General features: G+C 51.2%; 1 protein-coding gene across 1 annotated transcript in view; it reads right to left on the bottom strand.

Moving 5' to 3' along the window:
- Positions 1-2705: 2705 nt before the first annotated feature.
- Positions 2706-21644, bottom strand: part of Kcnb1 (potassium voltage-gated channel subfamily B member 1) — a gene marked incomplete at its 5' end in the record, with an annotated part of 94572 nt that continues 75633 nt past the window's right edge. The window contains one exon of the mRNA XM_010618235.2: positions 2706-13000. Coding sequence (XP_010616537.1) covers positions 10991-13000 — 2010 coding nt within the window. The remainder of the gene's footprint in view (positions 13001-21644) is intronic.

Here is a 21644-nt window from a genome sequence, read left to right as displayed (position 1 = left end):
CAGCAGAACCACTGAGCTAAATCCCTGGCTAGTACATTAGAAAATTGACAAGCAAGTAGTGTGCTGGTCAGGGAGGGAGAAGATGAGTTATAAGACAGGCAGTCCAGGGTGGCAGAGATGCAGGGGGGAGGTGGGAAGAGGGCAGCATCATTAGGGCCCAGGGCGAGCCTGTTTGAAGTCCAGGAGGGAGGTGGTGACATTGGGCCAGAACGGTGAGAGCAGGGCCCAGTGGATTGTGACCTTGCAGACCGCTGAGGACTTCAGATTTCACTCATGTGATGGGCAGCCTCGGGGAAGGTTTGACGACGAAGTGACATGATGAGACTGAAAGTGTGACAGGTTCCCTCTGGCCACTGTGGTGAGAAGAGCCTGAAAGAGACCAAGGGGAGAAGCAGGGAGCCCAGTCCAGTGACTGCCGCAACGATCAGGCCGTGGACAGCGGTGGCTGTGGCAGAGGAGGGGTGAGAATGCAGATTCCTGGTCTGTTTTGCAGGCAGAGCCCAGAGGAGCTGCCAATGGGCCGCTCACTGCGGCACTGAGGGCCAGCGCCAAAGTTTAGAAGCTGCCTGAACACCCAGCAGCAGGAGACTAGCAATTACCATGTAAAATAGGGTGCGAGGCTGGCTCACAAGAGAATGAGGAAGCTCCCGGGGTGTGAATGCAGCCTGATTTCCGAGAGGTATTAAGCGAAAAGAAGGCACAGAGCAGTGCCTATAGTATGCTACTATTCATGCGTGGTAAAAGAAAACAAAACACGAAGAGACACGTACGCATACACGCGTGCCTGTGTGTGTTTGCAAAAATCACCTCTGGAAAGACAAGGGAGAAGCTGGTGGCAGGAACTGGGAGGACTGGGGTCTGGTGGGACCAGGAAACGGTGCTGTTCACTGGACCCTTGGATCGTGGGCACCGCCCCTCTCCCGGTGGTTCTCACCTGCAGGTCCCCCGAGGGACAGCCGAGGGCATCTGCAGACATTTTTAGTTGTTGCAACTGAGACGGGTGCTCGTGTCCCATGGGTGCGGTCCAGAGGCGCTGCTGAACATCCCGCGGGATGAGCTGGCCCCTAGGTGCCGAGGGCTATGACGCATCTAATACGATGCTGTGTTTAAGCGACTGCCTTCCTTCCCTTCTCTGTCTTTTCAGGGCCAAGGGATTGAAGCCGGGGCCTCACACTTTGGGGGTTCGAATTATCCTTTGTTTCACTTGGTGATGGGGAATGTACATAGTACAGTCTAAAGTCTGAAAACTACTCTTTCCACTACGTGGGCTTTGGAATATTGGGCAGGGGATTTAGCTCAGTGATGCCGCCACCTGCCTTGTAAACACAAGGTCCTGAGTTCGATCCCGGGTCCCATAAGTAAGGAAGTCAATAAATAAATAATATGGTTCCAGGGTTGGGGATGCTTGCCTAGCATGCACGAGGCCCTGGGTTCCATCCCCAGCACTTCCAAAAGTAAAATAAAAATGAAACAGGTCTCCAGACCTTTGATCCTTTCCCTAAGGATGTGGAATTCCTGTCTTCTGGGGTGTGAGCTGGATTCAGAGACTCATGGAGGCTGGTGCGAGTGATGGAGTCTGGTTTCTGACACTAGGTCATTGTGGTTTCCCTCCTGGCTTCTTTGCTTGAACCATGCACTCCAGGGAAGCCAGCACTGTGCCACAGGGACATTCTAGAGCCCTGCGCAAAGCCACAGTGCGAGCGACAGAGGCCTCTTGCCGACACTCAGCAAGGAACAGAGGCTCCCAAGCCACATGAGCAGGAGCAGCAGCTCTTCCGGGGAGCAGACGACAGGAGCTGATACCTTAACCGAGACTGCTGGGAAAAGCCTCGTCCAGAGCCCCTCAGCCAGGGTGGCCCTGAACTCTTGCCCCATGAAAGGCAAGAGACCACAGATACTTTGAACTAAGCTGGGCATCGGGGGTATTTATTACACAGTAGTAGAAAGTGAATACCGGGACCTGCAAGCCTTATTAATCATGGCAGGGATCACAAAAAGCCTGGCTATGGTCTGCCCCTGTGCATGCTTCATCTGGCCAACACAGGACCAGAGAAATTGGGATTCATTGCCGGCATTTATTTCCCATAAAATGCAGCCTCAATGTGCAACAGTCAGGCAGGGACCGGCCCTTCAGACAGGTGCATGTTCTCCAGTTTGCCGCACACACCACCATGCCGTTATGCCTCCCAGCCGGGGCGCTTTCCTCCTTTAGGTTACCTGCCCCATCCCCGCAACCATCAGAGCTTCTGCACCCTCTTGAGAGACATTCTCACGAGCAGGGCACCCAGGCACGGTTGACAAATGGACAGAGTTCGGGCTTTGATCCCCGAATGCTGCATGGGATTGTGTTGCTATTGGCTTCCACATCTGGGCCAATGAGCCAACATTTTCATGCTCTCATTGTTTAGGGGGAAGAGAAAATGTCCATGCCACCAACAGGCCCCTAGACGTCTAGATGCAGTCCTTCTTGTAGATATTTCCACCCGTACTTTCCTGTATCCTCCAGAAAAGAAAACAAACACTACCAAGCTTGTTTTCTCCATACCTTTTATTGAACTCTGCGGACTTCATTAAGGGACCGTTTTCTTGGAAATTCTTAAACATTTGGACACATTTTACAAGACAGGACGCAGCTGGAAGTCACACAAGGATCACGATTTCATCTCACTACATGCATAAAAAGACACTGGGATTTCTGTTGTTTGGTTTCCGTTTGTGTGTGTGTGTGTGTGTGTGTGTGTGTGTGAGCATGAGTGTGCTCAATGCTTATTTTCACCATTACAGGAAGGACTAGAGACATCAACTGTTGAAAAATGAACAGGACCCACAAATGCAACCCGAGAAGAGTGGCTGAGGATGTTGGTCACTTATGGCTAATGTAACTGGCTTGGTCCCCATCATGGGTGGGGTGATCAGGATGGCTTTGCTGTCAGAAAAGCCCCAACCTCACACTACAGGTTCCTGGGAGGGACAGAGGGTCTTAGCTGAGAGCATGGGGGCACGTGCTGTCATGGAGGGCTTCAGGGCTCAGATACAAGGAGAGCATTGGCTCTAACAGCAGGACAGGCACGCCCTCTCGTGCAGCTGGACTCCGCGGCTCAGGAAATGCGCTCCAGGCCCAGACGTCCTCGCCCATTGCCCATACCAGCAAATTCCAGACCAAGGGAGACCCCTACTTTCGGCCCTCGGCTCAGCCCACTAGAAATCCACTCTGTGGTTTCCCATGGGATGCATGAGCTCGCCTTCAAAGTGAGGCCAGAAGTGCCAGGCAGGAAAGGAGGGATGGGGCTGGCTGCCCCTGCAGCCCCCTGGAGGTGAGGCTCTGAGAGAGGGCTGTGACCCTTATCGGGCCGGGGCCTACAAAGGTCAAATTTGGACTTCACCATGGTCCCAGATGGCATCGGTGTGGCATCTATGGTCTTCGGGGAGGGGGGCTCCCATTTTTCCTTCCTCCCCAGTTAGCAACGCAAACAGCCAGAGAACCCACCTGACTCCCTTCTTCCCCACACACTCGGGCACCCGTCACCCACATCCACTCACGTATCACAAGTGTGACGACTGCTGTGTGCCAAGCGCACCCGTTGGCGGCTCACCGAGGTCCTGATGCAAAAAACGGGGCTCCCAGCCCTTGACCTCGGACTAACGTCAAGCTAGACCTGGAAAGAAAGGAGCCAGCCGCCGGCCTACTTACCGCCACACCCAGCTCCTGGCTGTTGAGCTCCAAGCCCCAGAGAGGGTTATGCAGAGCAGGGACCCAAACGTTCCCGTTCATCCCAGCCCAGCTTAGCTCAGGGGGCAGGAAGTGACTGGTGATCTCTGTGTGGCCGGAGCACATGCAAAAGGGACAGAATTGGGAGTTTCTTACGTCTTCACGAACTGTCCTGACACAGTAATCTCATATCCCGAGCAATTTCAGCAGGGCACAGCCTCCACAGAATGTGACCTTGGAAACTGATTTTTGTTTCATTTGGTTTTGGAGGAAGGCAGCTGCTCATTCTGCCCATCCAAACACACTGGCAGGTCTCACCTGATACAAAACCTAAGACCGCCTGGACTCGGGCCCACCCCGATGTGGAAGTCCCACCTCCTCCAAAACTACTGTGTGCAAATGAGCCCCCAGGCCAAATGCTCTGCTCTGAGTAGGCAGGAGCCAGGACTGACACAAAGGGATACAGGGGAAGGGGTACGGGCACTCTGACTGCAGGCGCTGAAGCCTTTGTTTTGCTGTAAAGCTGACTATGGCTGCCTGCCCTTTTCCCTTTTGCCTTTCTGAATTATATCATGGGTGGAGATTTCTGGAGGTCTTGCATGGGATGTCCCGGTTTACTTATGGTAGTGGTGGGAAGCCCTTTGGAAGGTGCTATTTGTGACTGCCTGGGCAGTGGGTGGCTGCTACTGGGTAAAAGATCACTGAGTCGCTTTGAGCGCACAGGGTCTGGGTAGAAGGCTAAAGCACCGTGAGATGGCCAGAGGTGGGGACTTTGTGGGTTGCTCTTTGGTTGGCTTAGGGAGGGGTAGCATGTGTCCCGTGCCAGTGCGGTCCCTATTAGGCCCCTGGGGTTGGGCTGGGTGTTGACAGGGTGTGCAGCAGGGATCGGGACAAAAGCAGGGTGCCCTGCTACTACCTTCCTGCTTTGGCAACCCCCCGTGACGGCTCCAAATCCTAGAATCTGAGCTCCTGCTAACTGAGCTCCATCCTTGCCTTAAGGCTGTGCCCAGAATGCACCACACACACACACACACACACACACACACACACACACACACCAGGAAGCAGAGAGAATTTCCTTCATTTTTCAGTCCAGTTTTCATGCAAGGCTAGGAACACTTTGCAATACCCACTTTGTGTATCATCCAGCCTCCCTTTAAATACCTCGGGGGATGAAAGCTCATTACCCACCATGGTGCTCACTGGCCTTCATGAGTCGACACCCCAACTTGTTAGATGGACTTCCTTAATCTGAGCTGAAATTGACTTCCCTGTCACTCTCACGGCAGAAAATGACAGGGAACTGTTTGTGTGCAGCCATCTGGCAGATTGGGGGCTTCTTTTTCAGCTCAGCTCTACCCTATCCTGGCCAGCTTTAGGGGATCTTTTCAGCACCCTTGCTGAGTAAAACAAAGTTAGGGTTAGAGGTGAAGAACTGAGTTCACTCTAATAGCAGCCCCTTCCAAAACTGATTCCTCAGGAGCTCAGGTTCTTGGAAAATTCAGGAGAAACCCTAGGTTAAGACAACATCAGGGGACCGGAGATGTAGCTCAGTGGTTCCGTGGCCTGCCTCACAAGCACAAGGACTGGTGTTAGATCCCCAGCAACAAAAAAAGAAAAGAAAAAAAAAAAAAGAGAGAGAGAGATAGCGAGATAGCATCAGCAGCTGGAATGGAAACCCAATCCAGGCTACACAACCAACCTTTTCTTAATGAGGACAACCACAGACAGGGGCGTTTGCTTATCTGGGCACTGAACCAAGGAAACTCTTGGGAGGTAATTTTTTGGTTTTGTTTTTATGCAAAAGTTTTTTTTTTTTAACTGTCTGTTTTATTTAGCTCTGGTTTGAACCAGATCACCAGGACTTTTGCGGGTAGGAAGCTGCTCAGGGTCATGGTTCAGAATAATAAAGATGAACTTTGACTGGCTTCCTCCGGGATTGAGCCGCTGAGGATGGTTCACTGCTGTCTGATACTGGGCAGAGCCCAGAGCTCCACGGCCGATGGGGAGGCAAGTGGTAGATCAAAGCTGGGATGAAAGCAGGCTGGAGATTCCCTGGCCCTTCTCTATCATCCTGCAGGAGCTGATGGTTGGAGATCACGTTCCCTTAAAGATCCTGCTCAGTGAGACGCCATCTGCCTATCTGAGGCTGAACAATGCCTCACGGAATTAATTATCAGGACAATCCAAGAACTCTCCAAGGCTCGAAGAGGTGGAAACTGGAAAAGTACCACTATCTTTGCAAGAAATCTCGTGGAGCCAGAAGCTGGAAAGGAAAGGGAGGGTGAGACAGCAGATTCTGGGAGCATCACTTCTGTGCTGGCTACAGGGCATCTGGCCACGGCGTCAGGGAGGCGGTTAGAACGGGACTGACATGAGGGACTGGAAGAAGTCGGGGTCGGAGGTCCAGCACGTTCTGAGGTGTGAAGAACCTGAGCATCCGCTGCCTTCAGGTCTGAGTGGTGGGAGAGGCTGTGGGGCAGGGGGGGCGAGCGCAGCTGGGCCAGGGAGGACTTGGGCGGGGTCCAGGGATGAGGAAACTCAGTCCCTTCAGGCCTCCGGGAGCTGCGGAGCAGGAGCGTAAGCAGCCCGTGTGCCATCCTGATTCCGAGGCCAGTTCTAGCCAGCTTTCCTGTCTCTCCTGCGCTTGTGCCCTGGACTCTTAAGGACAACGAGGAAGAGGGACACAGACCAGATGAGGAAAGAGCAGACATTTCCTAGTGCCAGGGAATCCCTACGTCAAAAGTCAAGCCCCAAAGTCCTCCCTACTTCCCAAGAATCAGATTCCAAAGGAAGAAATGAAAAAACATCCAAAGGGACGATGGGAAGAAATGAAAAAGACCAGAAAACATCAGCTGTGATACTGACCAACAATAAAGCTCTCAAGGTATTACTTTGTATAGTAAAACAAATTAGACTCAGTTGCCCTATTATGAATGTGCTAAAAATGCATACATATATATATATATATATATATGTATATATATTTTTTTTCTGAACAGAAAAATAGACTACTCTGAGATGTGTGCACATTCTATGATGTAGTCACATATCAGACACTTGCAGAGCCAGGAAAATGGCAACAAAAAAATGCAGAGGTAACACTTATTTCTGTGTGCAGCCAGGGCTGGTTTGGGTGGCCCTGGCTGGTGGCATGAAAGCATTTGGATGCTGCCATAGAAGCGGCAGTAGGCGAGGAAAAGCCCTCTGGAGGCTGGAGGCTTCCCGTTGTCCTGTTTTCTCCTGCCAACTTCAAGAGTACAGAAAAAATGTTCCCAAAGGCGCATATCCTGGAGGCTTTTTTATTGTGTCCTTCTTTGATTCAAATTTACTTGATGCTGAAATGCCTGGGATTATCTTATTTGAGACAAGGTGGCTGAGAAATAAAGAAAGAGAGAGAGAGAGAGAGGGATAGGGAGAGGGAGAGGGAGAGGGAGAGGGAGGAGACTCCTGGCTTTAGTGACCCTTGTTCATGGTGAATTTTAAATATCCCCTTGCTCATGGACTAGAGATTCCAGCCATAACTGGAGTAAGACAGAAATATACAATAGTTACAAATATCAACAATACATTACAGTTTTACAGAAGAGAATACTGTTTTTTCCCCCCTTAGAAACATGGTCTTAGGAGAAAGGGCAGAGACGAGGCTACAATTACCAAGACACGCGGAGGAGAGGTTCAGGAATCAGTTTGAAAAGTTTGTATCCCCAGCAATTATCTGGGCAAGCTGAGCAGGTGGAAAGGAAACAGCCGCCTCAGGATTTTGTTGTTTCTCTTTCTTCTTCTTGATTCCTGATCTCTTTAGAGAAAGGGGCCTCATGGGAACAAATGTTCTCTCCTTTTCTTCTTTCTCTTGAAGTGTGCTTAAGATAGAATTCCTGAAGAAGGCACTGAGAAATCTACTGCACCGAAGACCAGCTGTTTTCTTTCGCCCAGAGATAAAACGGTGAATGAACCGGCCCCTCCATGCCGTGGCCAGTTCTTCTCCCGCTGGCCAGATACTCCCTTGTGATGGGGACACATAGCCACCTGGCCCCTAGCCCTTTCTGAAAGTGGTGGAAGTTGGAACTCAAGTTCTTGACGAGTCTCAGTGAATTTGCCAAAGGGACCAGGCATCCACCCACCCCAGCCCCTCATTCTGTTTACCTGGATCGATCTGTGTCCCCCCGCCCTCTGGCCAGTCCGGCAACGGGTGGAAATGAAAGCGCTAAAGCAGTCTTTGCCTCCAAAACACTGCTTTCTTCTTCTCTACCAAGATGGTCTATGAAGTTCAGCTTCTCAGTGGAGACCTTAGGTAGATTTCCCAGTGCGTTAGACCTGTACCCAGGTACAGATTTGGGAATGCACATCGCAAATCTGGGTATGTTCCTTTTTGGTGGGTGTGGGGGCTTCTGGGAAAATGTACACTATGCTATTCTGAGTTGAGTGCTGGGCAAAAGCTGTATTCCTGCAATACATACATATACAAGTAAAAGAAAAACAAACAAACAGAAAACCCAAACCCAAACCCAAACGGAATACTCTCTAAGCATAGTATATGCTGATTTTCAATGATTCTGTTTCTATAAGAACTCTATAGGACTCTGGCTATGAAGCCTGAAAAGGTAGGTTCTTAACTTCTGAATTCACCCTTCAAAAGTGACTCAATAAAATGCTATTTCAAGGTCAGACAAAACACACGAGGGAGGAAGGGCTGGGTCCTACATGACACAAGGCATAAAGGGCCTTTGGTTACAAGGAGAGTTGCACCAATTGGTTATTCGTGAAAAAGAAAGAAAGAAAGAAGGAAGGAAGGAATCATTTCCAAACTGTATACTTCTCATCTGCTTCTGACGAACAACGAAATGCCTTGATTCGAAGAAGAGGTGGTAAGTTCCTTCTCACTGTATATGGCTATATTTAAACATGTTCACTTTCCTGATATGTAAAATAGACTATATTATTCTTATTAATTTTTTACAGATAGCATCAGCTCTAAAAATATTTGAATCGGAAATCACAACTATTTACTTTTATCAAAAAGCATTTGTTTTCCCTGAATTTTCACATTTGTGCTGATGGACAGAAATGGCGATGAAAACAGAGACACACAGAAGATGGCCAGCAGAGAACTGTCCGCAGTCACTCCTCAAAGGTCCCAGCCCTACTGCACACCCAGCAAAGGGGTTTGGAAGCACTGTGCTTCCTCTCTGGGATGCCACCCCGTGCCACACTCAGTCTCCCTGCCCCCCCTCAGTCCCTTTGATCTGCTTGCAAATACTCTGAAGACTCCTCGGAAGAGTCAGGCTGGCATTTTCTTTGTTAACACTGCAACTAACAGGACCACGCCCTTTTGAGAGGACCCACGATCCCTGGAGAGGCCGAGAAGTACCATAAACTGAGTTCACACGCAGCAGAGAGCACACATTTTTACGGGCAACGTCACGACAATGTGACATTTGTATAGGGACAGGTGGGTCAGGCCATGGTACCCATGGGCAGGTCAGCAGCGATTACACTACGGAAAAGTGACCCAACGTGATGTCTTTGTTCCACCAGGAAGACAGACGCCTGTCACTGGATTGAAGCCAGGCAGGACTACACTATGATGCTTGGGACATCATCCATCAACAGTATACCATTGTACTACAGATGGGCAGACCAAAAAATAAGTTATCTCTACTGACACATAAACCAATACAGTAACATCGTAGGAACCAGTGGCTCCATCCAATGTCACCACACTGAGGAATGGCCAACAGCACCATGCCGTTGGAGTAAAAGCAGGTGGGATGATAGCAGGTCATCAAACTAGGACAGGAAGACCAACACCAAGAAATACACCAGAACCGCTCAGGATGTGCACAAATACTTATTGCTTTTGTCTGTACTGTCTGCAATGATGGCTGCAGGAAGGAGAGCTGAGCTTGTAGGACAGACTAACACTGAAAACACACCAATGGCTGGTTGACGAGAAAGAACAAACACCCAATGCCCAACCGTCGCTGGGACCTTCTGAGATGTGCAGGTGACTTTAGGAGAGGTCCTAACCAGGGGCTGAGACCTTGCCCGGCCCACGAGGGTGAGGGGAAGCTCCAGAGGGGCAGGGAGGGAGCTGACGACTTGGATGACACCCACCGTGGCTGGAAATGGGTTTGAAGCAACAACCCAACTACAGAGCCAGCAGGTGGCCCACAGGAAATAGTGCTTGTTTTAAAGTGCAAGATGGTGACACTGTCCCTGGTAGAACCTATATTTGAAAAACATAAAGTGCTTTTTATTAAATTTCTTTTAGCTTGAATACCACAAGAAACAAAGAAGAATTTCTAGTAGAGTAGGTGCTTTCCCTGCCTCAGCAGGAAGTATTCAAAAGTCTGGATGGGGCATTTAATGAGGTTTTTTTTTTTTTTTTCCCTTTCATTTTTGCAGGTAAAAAAGGAAATCAGATTTTTATGCTGTTCTTCAGTAACACAGAGTCTCTTTGAATAAGCTATTTCTTTTGCATATTTGACACTTGGATATCTTTTGAGTCTACACTAGTGGTGTACAGAAATCATTTTCTTTCTATCACCCTAAAGCAATGCGGAGTTCATCCCATTGGCTGCGTGCCTGCCTTCTGAACCCTTCCCAGATTGCCAGGGGGGCAATTAGAATTGAGTACAAATGGTGCAACTCACCCTGATGGTATCTCAAAATAAAATCTCAGGTTCTATGGAATATTGAAGTCAATGAAGTCATTTGAGTAAGGGTTTTGCTCTGGGATCGTGGCTTATGGAGCGATTTCCCCGTGACACAAGTGCTCCCTGGGGCCTTCCAACAGCGGGATCCAGGAGGTGACGGACAGGTTTTCCTAGAGGCAGCCAGGCAACGCTTGATACCAGCATGTTCAATGCACTCTTTTAACACCAGCCACTTCCTTCTCCAGCTGAAGCCAGGAGGGATGGAGAGGCTGCCCTCAGAGGCCATGACAGCCGCCAGAGAAGGATGGGGAGGAAGCAGGCGGCCTCAGCTAGGTCTAGAATGGTGGTAGAGGTGGCTGTGAGCTCTGCTCGTGTCATCTCCCCAAAAGGGCAGTGGAATTATTATCAGGAGGCACTGTCCCCACGGCTTGGCCAATTTCATGCTGATGGACCCGTCATGGCTGTCCAGGTCTTAGGGGACTTCTGTGAGTCTCTCTTCTCCCTGGGAGCTTTGCAGGGCTTTTCTGTTTCTGAGTTCATGAAGAAAAGCTCTGTGGCAAGTAAGCTGAACAGCCGTCCTCCTTGGACCTTGCCCACTGGTCTTCCCTTCGAGGTGGGGGGTTCAGATGCTCTGATCCCGAGTGCTCCCGTGGGCTCCTCCCCCGGGCAACACACGGACATCAGGAGAGATGTGGTTCTCAAGTTTGCACTTCTCCTGACCACTGGGGCCTTTTCCAGTCAATGCCTCGGTGGAGTAAATACAGTTCTGCTTTAAGAACGTAGGGGAGGTGGGTAAGGGGGAGCTTTCGAAGTGGTTCTTCTCGGATCTAGTACCGATGCTGAACTTGGGGCTGGTGCTGCCGCGGACGCTCTTGGGAGGGCTGGAGTCCACGCTGTAGAGCAGCTGGCCCTCGTCGTCCGTGTCAGCATCGATGTACTGGTGGACACCCGCCTCGAAGTTGAATGCTATTGCTGCGTGTTTCTCGGGCGAGCGGGGTGGTGTCCTCGCACTTGCTGTGGTGTAGATGGAGGACTCTGGGCTCAGCACAGGCTTGTCCAAGAGCATGGCGCACTCCAATCCGGGCACGGCGGACGCAGCTCCCCCTCTGTTCCTGAGAGGGTCATGGTACATTCCCAGAACGGGCAGGAGCGGACCGGGCTCGCCCTCCATGAAGTTGACTTTGAGCGAGCGGAGCTTCAAAGGGTTGTTGGTCTTCATGGAGCTCTTGGGGCTCTCGATGAAGAAGCCGGAGTGATGGCCGGCATCAGGGGTGCGGTTGGTCTCCACCAGCCTACCACCGCCGGCACCCAGAGCCCCCCGCCAGCCCGCCTCTGGAGCTGTGATGCCCCCGGTCTTGCTGGGGAGCGATGCCAAAGGGCTGTGGGAAAATTTGGTGGCTTCGGGGAAGTCTGTGGCACAGCTAATGAAGCTGTCGATGCTCGACATACTGCGCATGTCGATGCCCCCTTCTGTACGAGCCGGCAGAGGGGCTATGGGGCTGGGGATGCTCTCCATTTCAAGTTCTTCCTTTGGTTTGCTCTGCGGCGCTGGATCCTTGGTAGTGAGGATGGGCTGGGACTGTGTCTTGGCCATTTTATTGTACACGTCTTCCAACTGCTGGACATTCAGGTGCTGAGGACTGGAAGATGATCTGGCCTTCTCGGGAGATCCCTGCTCCTTGGTTTCAAAGGACTTACTCGAGCTGGTCTCAGACAGTGTCCTCTTTGTCCATTTCCACTTGTTGGGAGATAAGTGGTTATCCTGCACTTTATCCTTCTTACCCATATTCTCCCCATTTTTCTCAACCACGATGTCCATCATCTCGATGCTCCGGGCAAAAGCGTCCTTCATGTTCATGGAGACAATGCTGCCATTCCTCTTGGCTCTCTCCAGGGCCTCTCTCCGCTTGATGGCTTTCTCCTGCCTCTTCTGCTCCTTGTAGAACTCAGAGAAGTTATTGACGATGATGGGGATGGGAAGAGCAATCACCAGGACCCCCGCAATGCAGCAGAGACCACCAACGATTTTCCCCAGGAGAGTTTTGGGGTAGATGTCTCCGTACCCAACGGTCGTCATGGTGATGGTGGCCCACCAGAAGGAGGCTGGGATGCTTTTGAACTTGGTGTCATCCTCATCCTTCTCCGCAAAGAAGACCAGGCTGGAGAAGATCATGATGCCCATGGCAAGGAAGAGGATGAGCAAGCCCAGCTCGTTGTAGCTCCTTCGCAGAGTGAAGCCCAAGGACTGGAGGCCGGTGGAGTGGCGGGCGAGCTTGAGGATGCGCAGGATACGCATGATTCGGAAGATCTGGACCACGCGGCGGACATTCTGGAACTGCAGCACGCTCTTGTTGGACTCGGTGAGGAAGATGGTGACGTAGTACGGCAAGATGGCCAGCAGGTCAATCGCGTTGAGCGGGCCCTTGAAGAACTTCCACTTCTTGGGCGAGGACAGGAACCGCAGCAGGTACTCCATGGTGAACCACGCAATGCACACGGCCTCCACGTGGGCCAGCTGCGGGTTATCCGTGTTCTGGCCGAACTCGTCGAGGCTCTGCAGCTCAGGAAGCGTATTGAGTGACAGGGCGATGGTGGAGAGGACGATGAACATAATGGAAATTATGGCCAGGATCTGTGGTGAGAAGAGAGGAGGAGTTAGTCAGCAACCTCCAGCGACGATCAGCACGCTACTTCCACATTCAGGGCTGTTTTCACACCTCCCTAGTCACTGCGTGACAAATTATTTATTCAAATCCATTTAGTGCACAAATGTGAACACTAAGGCCCAGGGAACAGAAATGAGTCCCAGCTAATCAGCAAGCCCAGGGGCAGGCAAACTCTTTCTGTAAAGGACCACCGGCTTTGAAGCCTATGTATTCTCTGTTGCAAGGCCTCCACCCTGCATTTGCAGCGTGAAAGCAGCTTGGGTAACACACGAATGAATGGCTGTAAGTATGTTTCAATGAAACTTTATTTACAAAAATAGGCAGCAGGCTGAATTTCACTTGCAGTCCATAATTGGTGACTCCTGAGCTGACCATGGTGCACACGATTACAGGGCTGGGCATTGCTTTCACAACGATGCCAATGATACTAACAAGCGCTGCCATTTGCTGAGTGTGTGTGCTAAACCTCTCCATGCAATACCTTATCTTGTTCTTACAACTTCCCTATTAAGTATCATTAGCTCCATGGTCCAGAGAAGGAAGCTTGCACAGCTATGAAGAGATGGCGCCAGGATTTTAACCCAGGTCAGTCTGACCCCAGTGCATGAGCTTTTAAATCTCTGTTAAAAATCAGATGATGCTGGGTGTGGCGGTGAACGCCTGTGATCCCAGCTACACAAAAGGCTGAGACAGGAGGATTGAGAGTTCAAGGCCAGCCTGGTCAAAAAGGCTGTTTTAACAAACAAAAACCAAAACAGATGAAATCTAAGAACGTTTTTGCTAGAAAAATGCTCAGACACACAAGATTTTGCAGCTAATTTCTAGGCAGGCGCAGATGGCCTGGACCTACATTAAGTCCTGATCGAACTATGGACTTCTGTGCTAAAGATCTTAGCTTCATTACCATAGAGTCCCTGGGATCAAGAAGAGGGGTTGCACCAAAGAAAGGACTCAGTGGTTTTTTGAAGTTAATGAGCTCTAGATGCAATAAATTGCTCGCAGGATCTTTCCCCCCACCAAAATATAAACCCAATCATATTACAACCCTGTCAGTAAGCCTTCAGAACTAATGAGGGAAATATCTAAACTCCTGGCACCATATCTGCACCATTTAACACTGGCTGTTGCCGGGCGTGGTGGCGCACGCCTGTAATCCCAGCACTCGGGAGGCTGAGGCAGGAGGATTGCTGTAATTTCGAGACTAGCCTGGGCTACATAGTGAGTTCAGGGCAGTCTCAACTACATAGTGAGACCCTGTCTCAAAACAAACAAACAAACAAAAAACAAAAGCAAAAACACTGGCTGTTGCTGATTGGTGCACAGAAAATCCGGGCCGAGTGAATCTATACACAGCTCAGCCACCCAGCCTTGGAGAGCCTGGGCCCCTGGGGTCCAGGAGGTGAGCAAGTCACGGAGGTAAGCCTGTGACAAGCCCAGACCCCAGGCAAGCATCTCCCAAGCTGTAGGGCATGGACAGATCACACAAAAGAACCAGAAAGAGTGGAGCCTTTTAGAGCAGTCAGAGAGGGAAAGAAGAGGCAGAGGGTGGGGCAGAGAGGATCCAGGAACACCCCAAGCGGACGTGGAAGGCAGCAGCTAAGAAGCTGGGCTCAGGTCAGCTCATTTTGGGTTAACAAGCCCCAGCCCTACCTCTTCCTTACTCTGAGCAAGTTATTTAACTCTGAAAGCCTCAGTTTCCTCCTCTGCAAAACAGGATGATACAGAAGAACGGAGAGTGGAGGACTGCTGGGTGATTAAGCCTGTTCACGGTGTGCCAGACCATCGATCAGTCCAGGGGCAATGTCTCAGCCACAGCTCGCCAGCAGCCCGGACCACCCTGCCTCTGAGCCACCCTCGGGTCTTCGCTTCCTGCCTTGTTCTGACCCTGCCAGCTGTGTCCTGTCCGTGATCCCGGCTGCGGTGCGTGGGTGTGGGGGCGGTTTCTGGCTCCTGTGGGGAATCCCGGGAAGGACATTTGGCTGTCGAGTCCCTTTCACTCACCTCTGACCACATCCCTCGTCCCCTAAACATCACACTTTTCTGGACACACGCTTTTGTAGGTCAGTTTTGCACACCTGAGCTCACTCTCTGGTGAATTCCAGTAAGACTTTCAGAAGTGGCCTCTGGCTGCCCCCCGCCACTCCATCCTCAGGTCCCCACCACATTTTGCCATAACACACACACACACACACACACACACACACACACACACACACACACAAACACACACCACTGCTGCCCAGGATGTGTGAGCGCCAGGGGACAGGGATGGGTTCTGAAATGTGTCTCTGCACTCTCAGCACCCAGATCGGAAGCAACACCCGGCAGATGCTCCAAAGTATTTGCCGGCTGTTGCTCAAGTTCACAGAGCTGTGAGCAGAGGGGCCCGGATCGGGACTCCGTCGTCAACTTGGCAAGCATCTGTAGGTCATTTACAGCCTGTGAGGCTCCCCGCTCAATCCTGGGGGTGACAGGAGGCCAGAGAGCTCTGGTGCCTGCATCGGCCAGCTTGGAAGACAGAACCTCCTTGCCCGATGCTGCATCCTTGGTCTCAGTTGTATCAACTTCTTCATACTTTTGCTCCACTTCTGCTCAACAAACCCTGTGCTTTTGAAACAGTTTTTGGGCCGGGGAATTTAGCTCAGTGGTTCCAGTGCCTGCCTCACAAATGCAAGGTCCCGACTTCAATCCCTGGTACCCCCCACCAAAAAAAACCAATTAGCTTTTGAGTCTCAGTGTCTTGATTTGCGTTCACTGCAAGGGACACCTTCTATAGTCGTGTTATAAGGTGACATATCTGATATGTAGAAGAGAACTTTGCATGTACTTTATGAACCACAGCTGAACAGACACCTGCAAACGCACCACCCAAGCTGGGGAACAGAGCAGGGGGTTGGTAACATCCATACTTTCTGGGGTCCTTCTCCACCCTGGAGATGACATCTGAGCACATGTTCCTTTCATCCCTTTCCTTTTCCGCACAGTTCTCAGTACAAATGTGTGCATCCCTAAACAAACGGTCCACATTTTCGTGTCCTACTCTATGTGTAAATTTACTTTCTTCATTTTATTTCAGCCTTACCCTAAGAAATAACAGGTGACAATAACTTTTTTTTTTGGCACTACCGGCATATGCATTAATATCTATCAAAATAAATCCGAGATGACTGCGTTGGAAGCCGGACCTGTCTGCAGCGCCCTCCTCGGGACCCGTGGGCTCCGGACCTTGACTCTGAACTCTGCGGTTTCTTGGTGGAGCGGCCTTGAGCATCGGCACTGCCCTGGCCTGGCTTTCCTCGCCTGTGAAAGGAGGATATGTACGAGGTGTTCTCCAGGGATGATTTTGACCCCCAGGGAAAGTTTAGCATTTTGGCTGTCACAACTGGGAGAAGGGGAGGGTGCTGGTGACATCGTGCGGGTGGGGGGCAGGGATGCTTGGCACCCTACAGGGCACAGGATACCTTGAAAGCACAGATCACCCAACCGACAACGCCAACTGTGCTGAGGCTGAGGGACTCCCAGATGTAACGACAGCCCCTCACCAGCTGTGATGCGGCCGGGCGTGTGTAGCTGTCAGCACAGCGCTGGGTAAAGAGCGGGTCTGATTTTCTGGGGCAGCCAGTGGGCCCCAGGCTGACGAAGGCGGGAATGCTCCTATCTCTGCAGCGCCACAGGAGTGCGCCTGCGCGGAGGGAGCCCACTCCGGGGAAGCCTGCGCTTTTCAGAGCCGCTAGGTCCTGCTTCCCCCGGAGGCTGGCAGGGGAAGCCGGCTCCAGTTTCTAACCCCAGACAACTCCAGGAAAGGCCCGCATAACTGATGTTCTGCCAACAACACATGAATTATGCACCCAGCTATTGTACAATCCTTGGGCCCAAGGCACCCCCTTTGTATCTCGCCCTTCGCTCAGCCCAAGGTTGCCTAGAGGAGGAGAGAGGGGGCCCTGTGGGGTCCCGGGGGGCTGTCTGTGGCTCAGGGTTGGGAGGGTGGCTGCTTGGCAAGCCTGCATCTCTGTGTGCATCGCATCAGATGGCTGTGCCTGAGAACATCGTGCCCAGCACCCCCGGGCTTTTATTTTTCCTCTTTGAGACCCACTGAAACCCTTAGTGTCACGCCCATGCTTTCTGCCCGAGGAACTTCCAAATTTGAGTTAAGTGCCCTGTGCTTCAGTTTCCCCATCTGCAAAACAGAAGATCACTGCAAGATTGCAATGAAAATCCAATGAGTTTATGAGGCCTTTAAATCAGCTGTTGCCAGAGTAACTTTTAACTTTCATTGTCTCCATTACTCCACAGCTTTACATTTATTTATAAGCTAGTTTGGGCCCCATGGTGTTTTGAGACAGGGTCTCACTGTGTAGTTGAGACTGACCTGGAACTCACTATGTAGCCCAGGCTGGTCTCGAACTCACAGCGATCCTCCTGCCTCAGCCTCCCGAGTGCTGGGATTACAGGCGTGCGCCACCATGCCTGGCTTGGATCCCATGCTGTTATTTCACAGCTGTGTTGCCTTGGACAAGTCTCTCTCTCTCTCTCTCTCTCTCTGAGATTCCATTTCTTTTTATTTCCTTTTTTTTTCCTGTGTGTGTGTGTGTGTGTGTGTGTGTGTGTGTGTGTGTGTGTTCTTTTTTTGGTTCCGGGGATTGAGCTCAGGACCTTGCACTTGCAAGGCAGGCAGTAGCACTACTGAGCTAAATCCCCGGCCCTCCATTTCTTATCTCTTAACTTCAGTGTAGAGGAAAGTTACTTAGCACTTACTACATAACTGTCTCTTAAGGTGTATCCTTATTAAATTATTATTGGGAAAAATTATTATTGACCCCACCTCCACCCCCTGGACTGGCTGCTTCTGGAAGACCAGCCCTTGGTTTGTGGACACCAAGAGCCTGGATAAAGTGGCAGGTGTCCTCTAAGGAGCTCTTAAAACCAGAAGGACATTACGGGTCTGTTCTCTGGACAGGTCCCTGGCTGGGGGACCAGCCGCCACCTGGAAGTCCTCCTGCCCCAGCTCAGGCCTTGACAGGGCCTCTGCTTTCCTGGGACGTGAGCCCAGTCTGGTTTGGGCAGGACTCCAGGCACCCAGGAAGGAGAAGCAGGAGCCAGCACCAGGGACTGGGAGGTTGTCCCCAAATTCTCTCCCTGAATGGAGGTTCTGGATCCTGGAGCCCACCTGTCTGCACAAAAAGAGAGGGGACTTTGGTCCCCTGGGAGGGGAGCTGGGTGTGTGGGGGTCCCACGTGTGGGATGCAGGCTGCCGGAGCCAGGCCATCTAGTCCCAGTTGTCAGCTCTGGTGTTGAGACAGGAACACCCACAGGCTGTTCATCACTGCCCCCACGCACGCCTCCCTGTGGTACCAGGAATGTAGATCAGGCAGCAACTGTCCGTGCAAAAGAATGGCTCAAGCTCCTCCTGGAAAGATGACAAGACTCAGGCTGAGAAGGGACTGGATGTGCCCACGGTCACAAGCCCACCTCAGGTCACTGGAACTTTGGCAGGCTGTGAGCTGACGCAGTGTTTTGGACTTGCAAGTTGTTTTTATGCACATGTTCATAGCATCTGCATCCCTAACAGCCTCCAAGTGGAAACAATGCCAATGGACGAATAAGATGTGGTCTAGCCGGGCGTGGTGGCGCACGCCTGTAATCCCAGCACTAGGGAGGCTGAGGCAGGAGGATCTCTGTGAGTTCAAGACCAGCCTGGGCTACGTGGTGAGTTCTAGGCCAGGCTCAACTACACAGTAAGACCCTGTTTAAAAAAAAAAAAAAAAAAAAAAGATGTGGTCTATTCATACAGTGGAATAATCTTCATCCTAAAGAAAGAAATGATGTCCTGATGGTCCATGCACGCCAGGGATGAGCCCTGAAAACATTAACTAAGTGAAGGAAGCCGGTCACAAAAGGCCACATATAATCTGATTGCATTTCCATGAAATGTCCAGATAGGGAAAGTCTACGGAGACAGGAAGTAGGTTAGTGGTTGCCAGGAAGGGGACAGGGATTAACAGTTAACGGGCACGGGGATCTCACTGGGAGAATGAAAATGTTCTCAAACTGATTTAGGATGATATTTGCACAACTTAGTAAATACTAAAAATTATTGGCACAATGGAGATGGATGATTAGATGATACGTAAAATAAGCCTCAATGAAACGATACAAAAAGTCACTTTCCATAAAGGTCACTCCATTGCTTTTAATCCCTGTGCCCCAGACCCCGTGCCTTTGCCCATCTGTAGGGCTCAGCGGTCTCTGTCCTTCCCTTCTTCTACTGCTGTAGTTTTAGCAGGACACAGGACTACCCAGAGTGAAGACTACATTTCCCAGCTCCCCTCACATTAGATGGGTCAAAGGGCAGAGGCAGAGCAGGGCAAGCCACAGCCCTGCTGCACACCCTGCCATGGCTTCCAGCTCTTGGGGCAAAGTTTCAATTCCTTTGCATTCAGCTGGCATATATTTACCGAGCACTTCCTAAGCGCTGTGCTAGTTGCTGGGGAGGCAGCATTGATAACAAAAATAAAAAGAGTTTCCCCAACCTCGTGGAACTGATAGGGAGAGGCAGACAGAACAGCACATGAACCAGTAAAGGAGCAAAGTGATGTCAGCCAGTGCTACGTGCCTCGTGCCACTGAGAAAACACACACGGGGGCTGGGAGAAGTGCACTGGGAAGGTCTCGTGAGGTGTGAGGCTCAGAGCAGGAGGTGCTTGGTTACTTGCACTTAGGGATGAGAAGGATGTGCGTTTGAAGGTCAGTTTCCAGGTGGTGCGCACTGGTCCAGATCCGCTCCCAGGCTGTTTCCTCTGCCTGGAGTGCTCTTCCCTCTGACCCACAGTCCCTTCCTCCTGTCTGATTCCCACTGCCCATCGGAGGCCGGCTCAGGGGCCGCTTGCTCACATGAGCTGTCTCTGCCCCCAAGGCGAGATGGGCTTTTCTGTTCCCAGGCTCCCATAGTCCCAAGCATCTCCTGTCACCATGCTAGTCATGCTGGGCTGAACTGTTTTCTCCTCTCTGTCCCCATGAGGATGCAGGAGGGTTTGCCTTATTTATTATCGTGTCCCCACTCCTGAAAGAGTGCCATGCACAGTGTGCACTTCTTGAACACTTGATAAATGAATGAGCTGGCATGGTTGCATATGCCTGTAGTCCCAGCACTTGGGAGGCTGAGGCAGGAGGATTGCTGAGAGTTCGCGGCCAGCTTGGGATACATCGTGAGTTCAGGGCTAGCTTGAACTACAAAGTGAGAAAAAAAAATCTCCCTCATAAATGAATGAACAAATAGATGAATGAAATTGAAGCCTAGAGAATGAAGTCACTTTTCCAGGGCCATTCAGCTTGTAAGCGGTGGGATCTAGGGCGGGATCTCAGGTCCCCAAGACATTTTCAAGGACATAGGAAGAAGTGGCTCCTGGACCATCAGACCTTTCACTCCTTTTATGGTACTCCCGCTCTGCCAGCTTTATGGGGGGATTATAGCAGAGAGCTTTAATTAGAAGGGTCACTGCCACATCCGATTAAGGGGATTGGGAGCAGGCTGGGGGATTTGCCCTCTTCCTAGGTGGGGTGACTCCTGGGGCTTGGTGAGAAATACTGGAGTCAGTAGCCTGCAGGGGGCGCCGGTGGTCGCACGGGGACAGAAATCTGGGGCTCCCAGGTTTCGTTAGCCAAGACTGAAGGCCGAGGCCTTCAACAGAAAAAGCAGTCACAAAGAGGGGAAGGGGTGCAGGGTCACTATGACCCACAGGCTTTGGGGCTGAGAAATTTAATTTTCTTTAGTTGCCTACATTTCAAAATTGGGAGATTTCACATAAAAATCCAGACGTTCATATCCCTTTGGAGAGTCACTCTACCCGGCCCGCATTCCCAGCAGCCACCACTGGCTGGGGCAAAGGAACAGCTGCCACTTTGGTGGAGCACAGGCTCCCTGTGCCCCAGACCCCATGCCTTCGCCTATCTGTAGGCCTCAGCAGTATCTGTCCTTCCCCTACCCCATTGCTGTAGTTTTAGCTGGACACAGGACTACCCAGAGTGAAGACTACATTTCCCAGCTCCCCTCACATTAGATGTGACTGTCCATCAAATTCGGCCATGGAAAGGGGGGCAGAATGCACTGCAAACCCCTTTGTCTTTCTTATTGGCTGGGAGACCAATGTGGCGGGCCGAGGGGGAGCAGCTCTCTTGAATCTGAGATGGAGCCAATCCCAGCTCTAGACTCACCCTTCACAGAAAAGACCAATTCCTGGTCTACTATCTCTGTGAGTCACTGTATATGGGATCTCACTTTACTGCAGCTTGGTCTATGCCCTGCCTGGCTCTCCACTCCCCTTTGTTCTGCCTCCCCTCTGTTCTTTCACCTCAGGCATTTTAGCTTTCCTTTGGCCTCTCATGGCCTCCATCATCCTTTCTACCACAGGACCTTTGCCCATGTTCCTTCTGCCTGAGTGCATTTTCCTCCACTCTGCCTGGTGGGGTCCTGCTCTTCTTACCTCACCTCCTTAGGGAAGCCAGCCCTGACATTCCTGACCAAATCAAATCCCTAGTCCCAGGCTGTCAGTCACTCTGCCACGCTCTTCCCTTCACAGCACTGTCCAAGTCACCTTGCAATGATGTCCTCCTC

Source organism: Fukomys damarensis, unplaced genomic scaffold (assembly GCF_012274545.1).
Source record: "Fukomys damarensis isolate Sample0158 unplaced genomic scaffold, DMR_v1.0_HiC HiC_scaffold_22, whole genome shotgun sequence".
Classification (NCBI taxonomy): Eukaryota; Metazoa; Chordata; class Mammalia; order Rodentia; family Bathyergidae; genus Fukomys; species Fukomys damarensis.
This window is presented reverse-complemented; position numbering and strand designations above follow the sequence as displayed.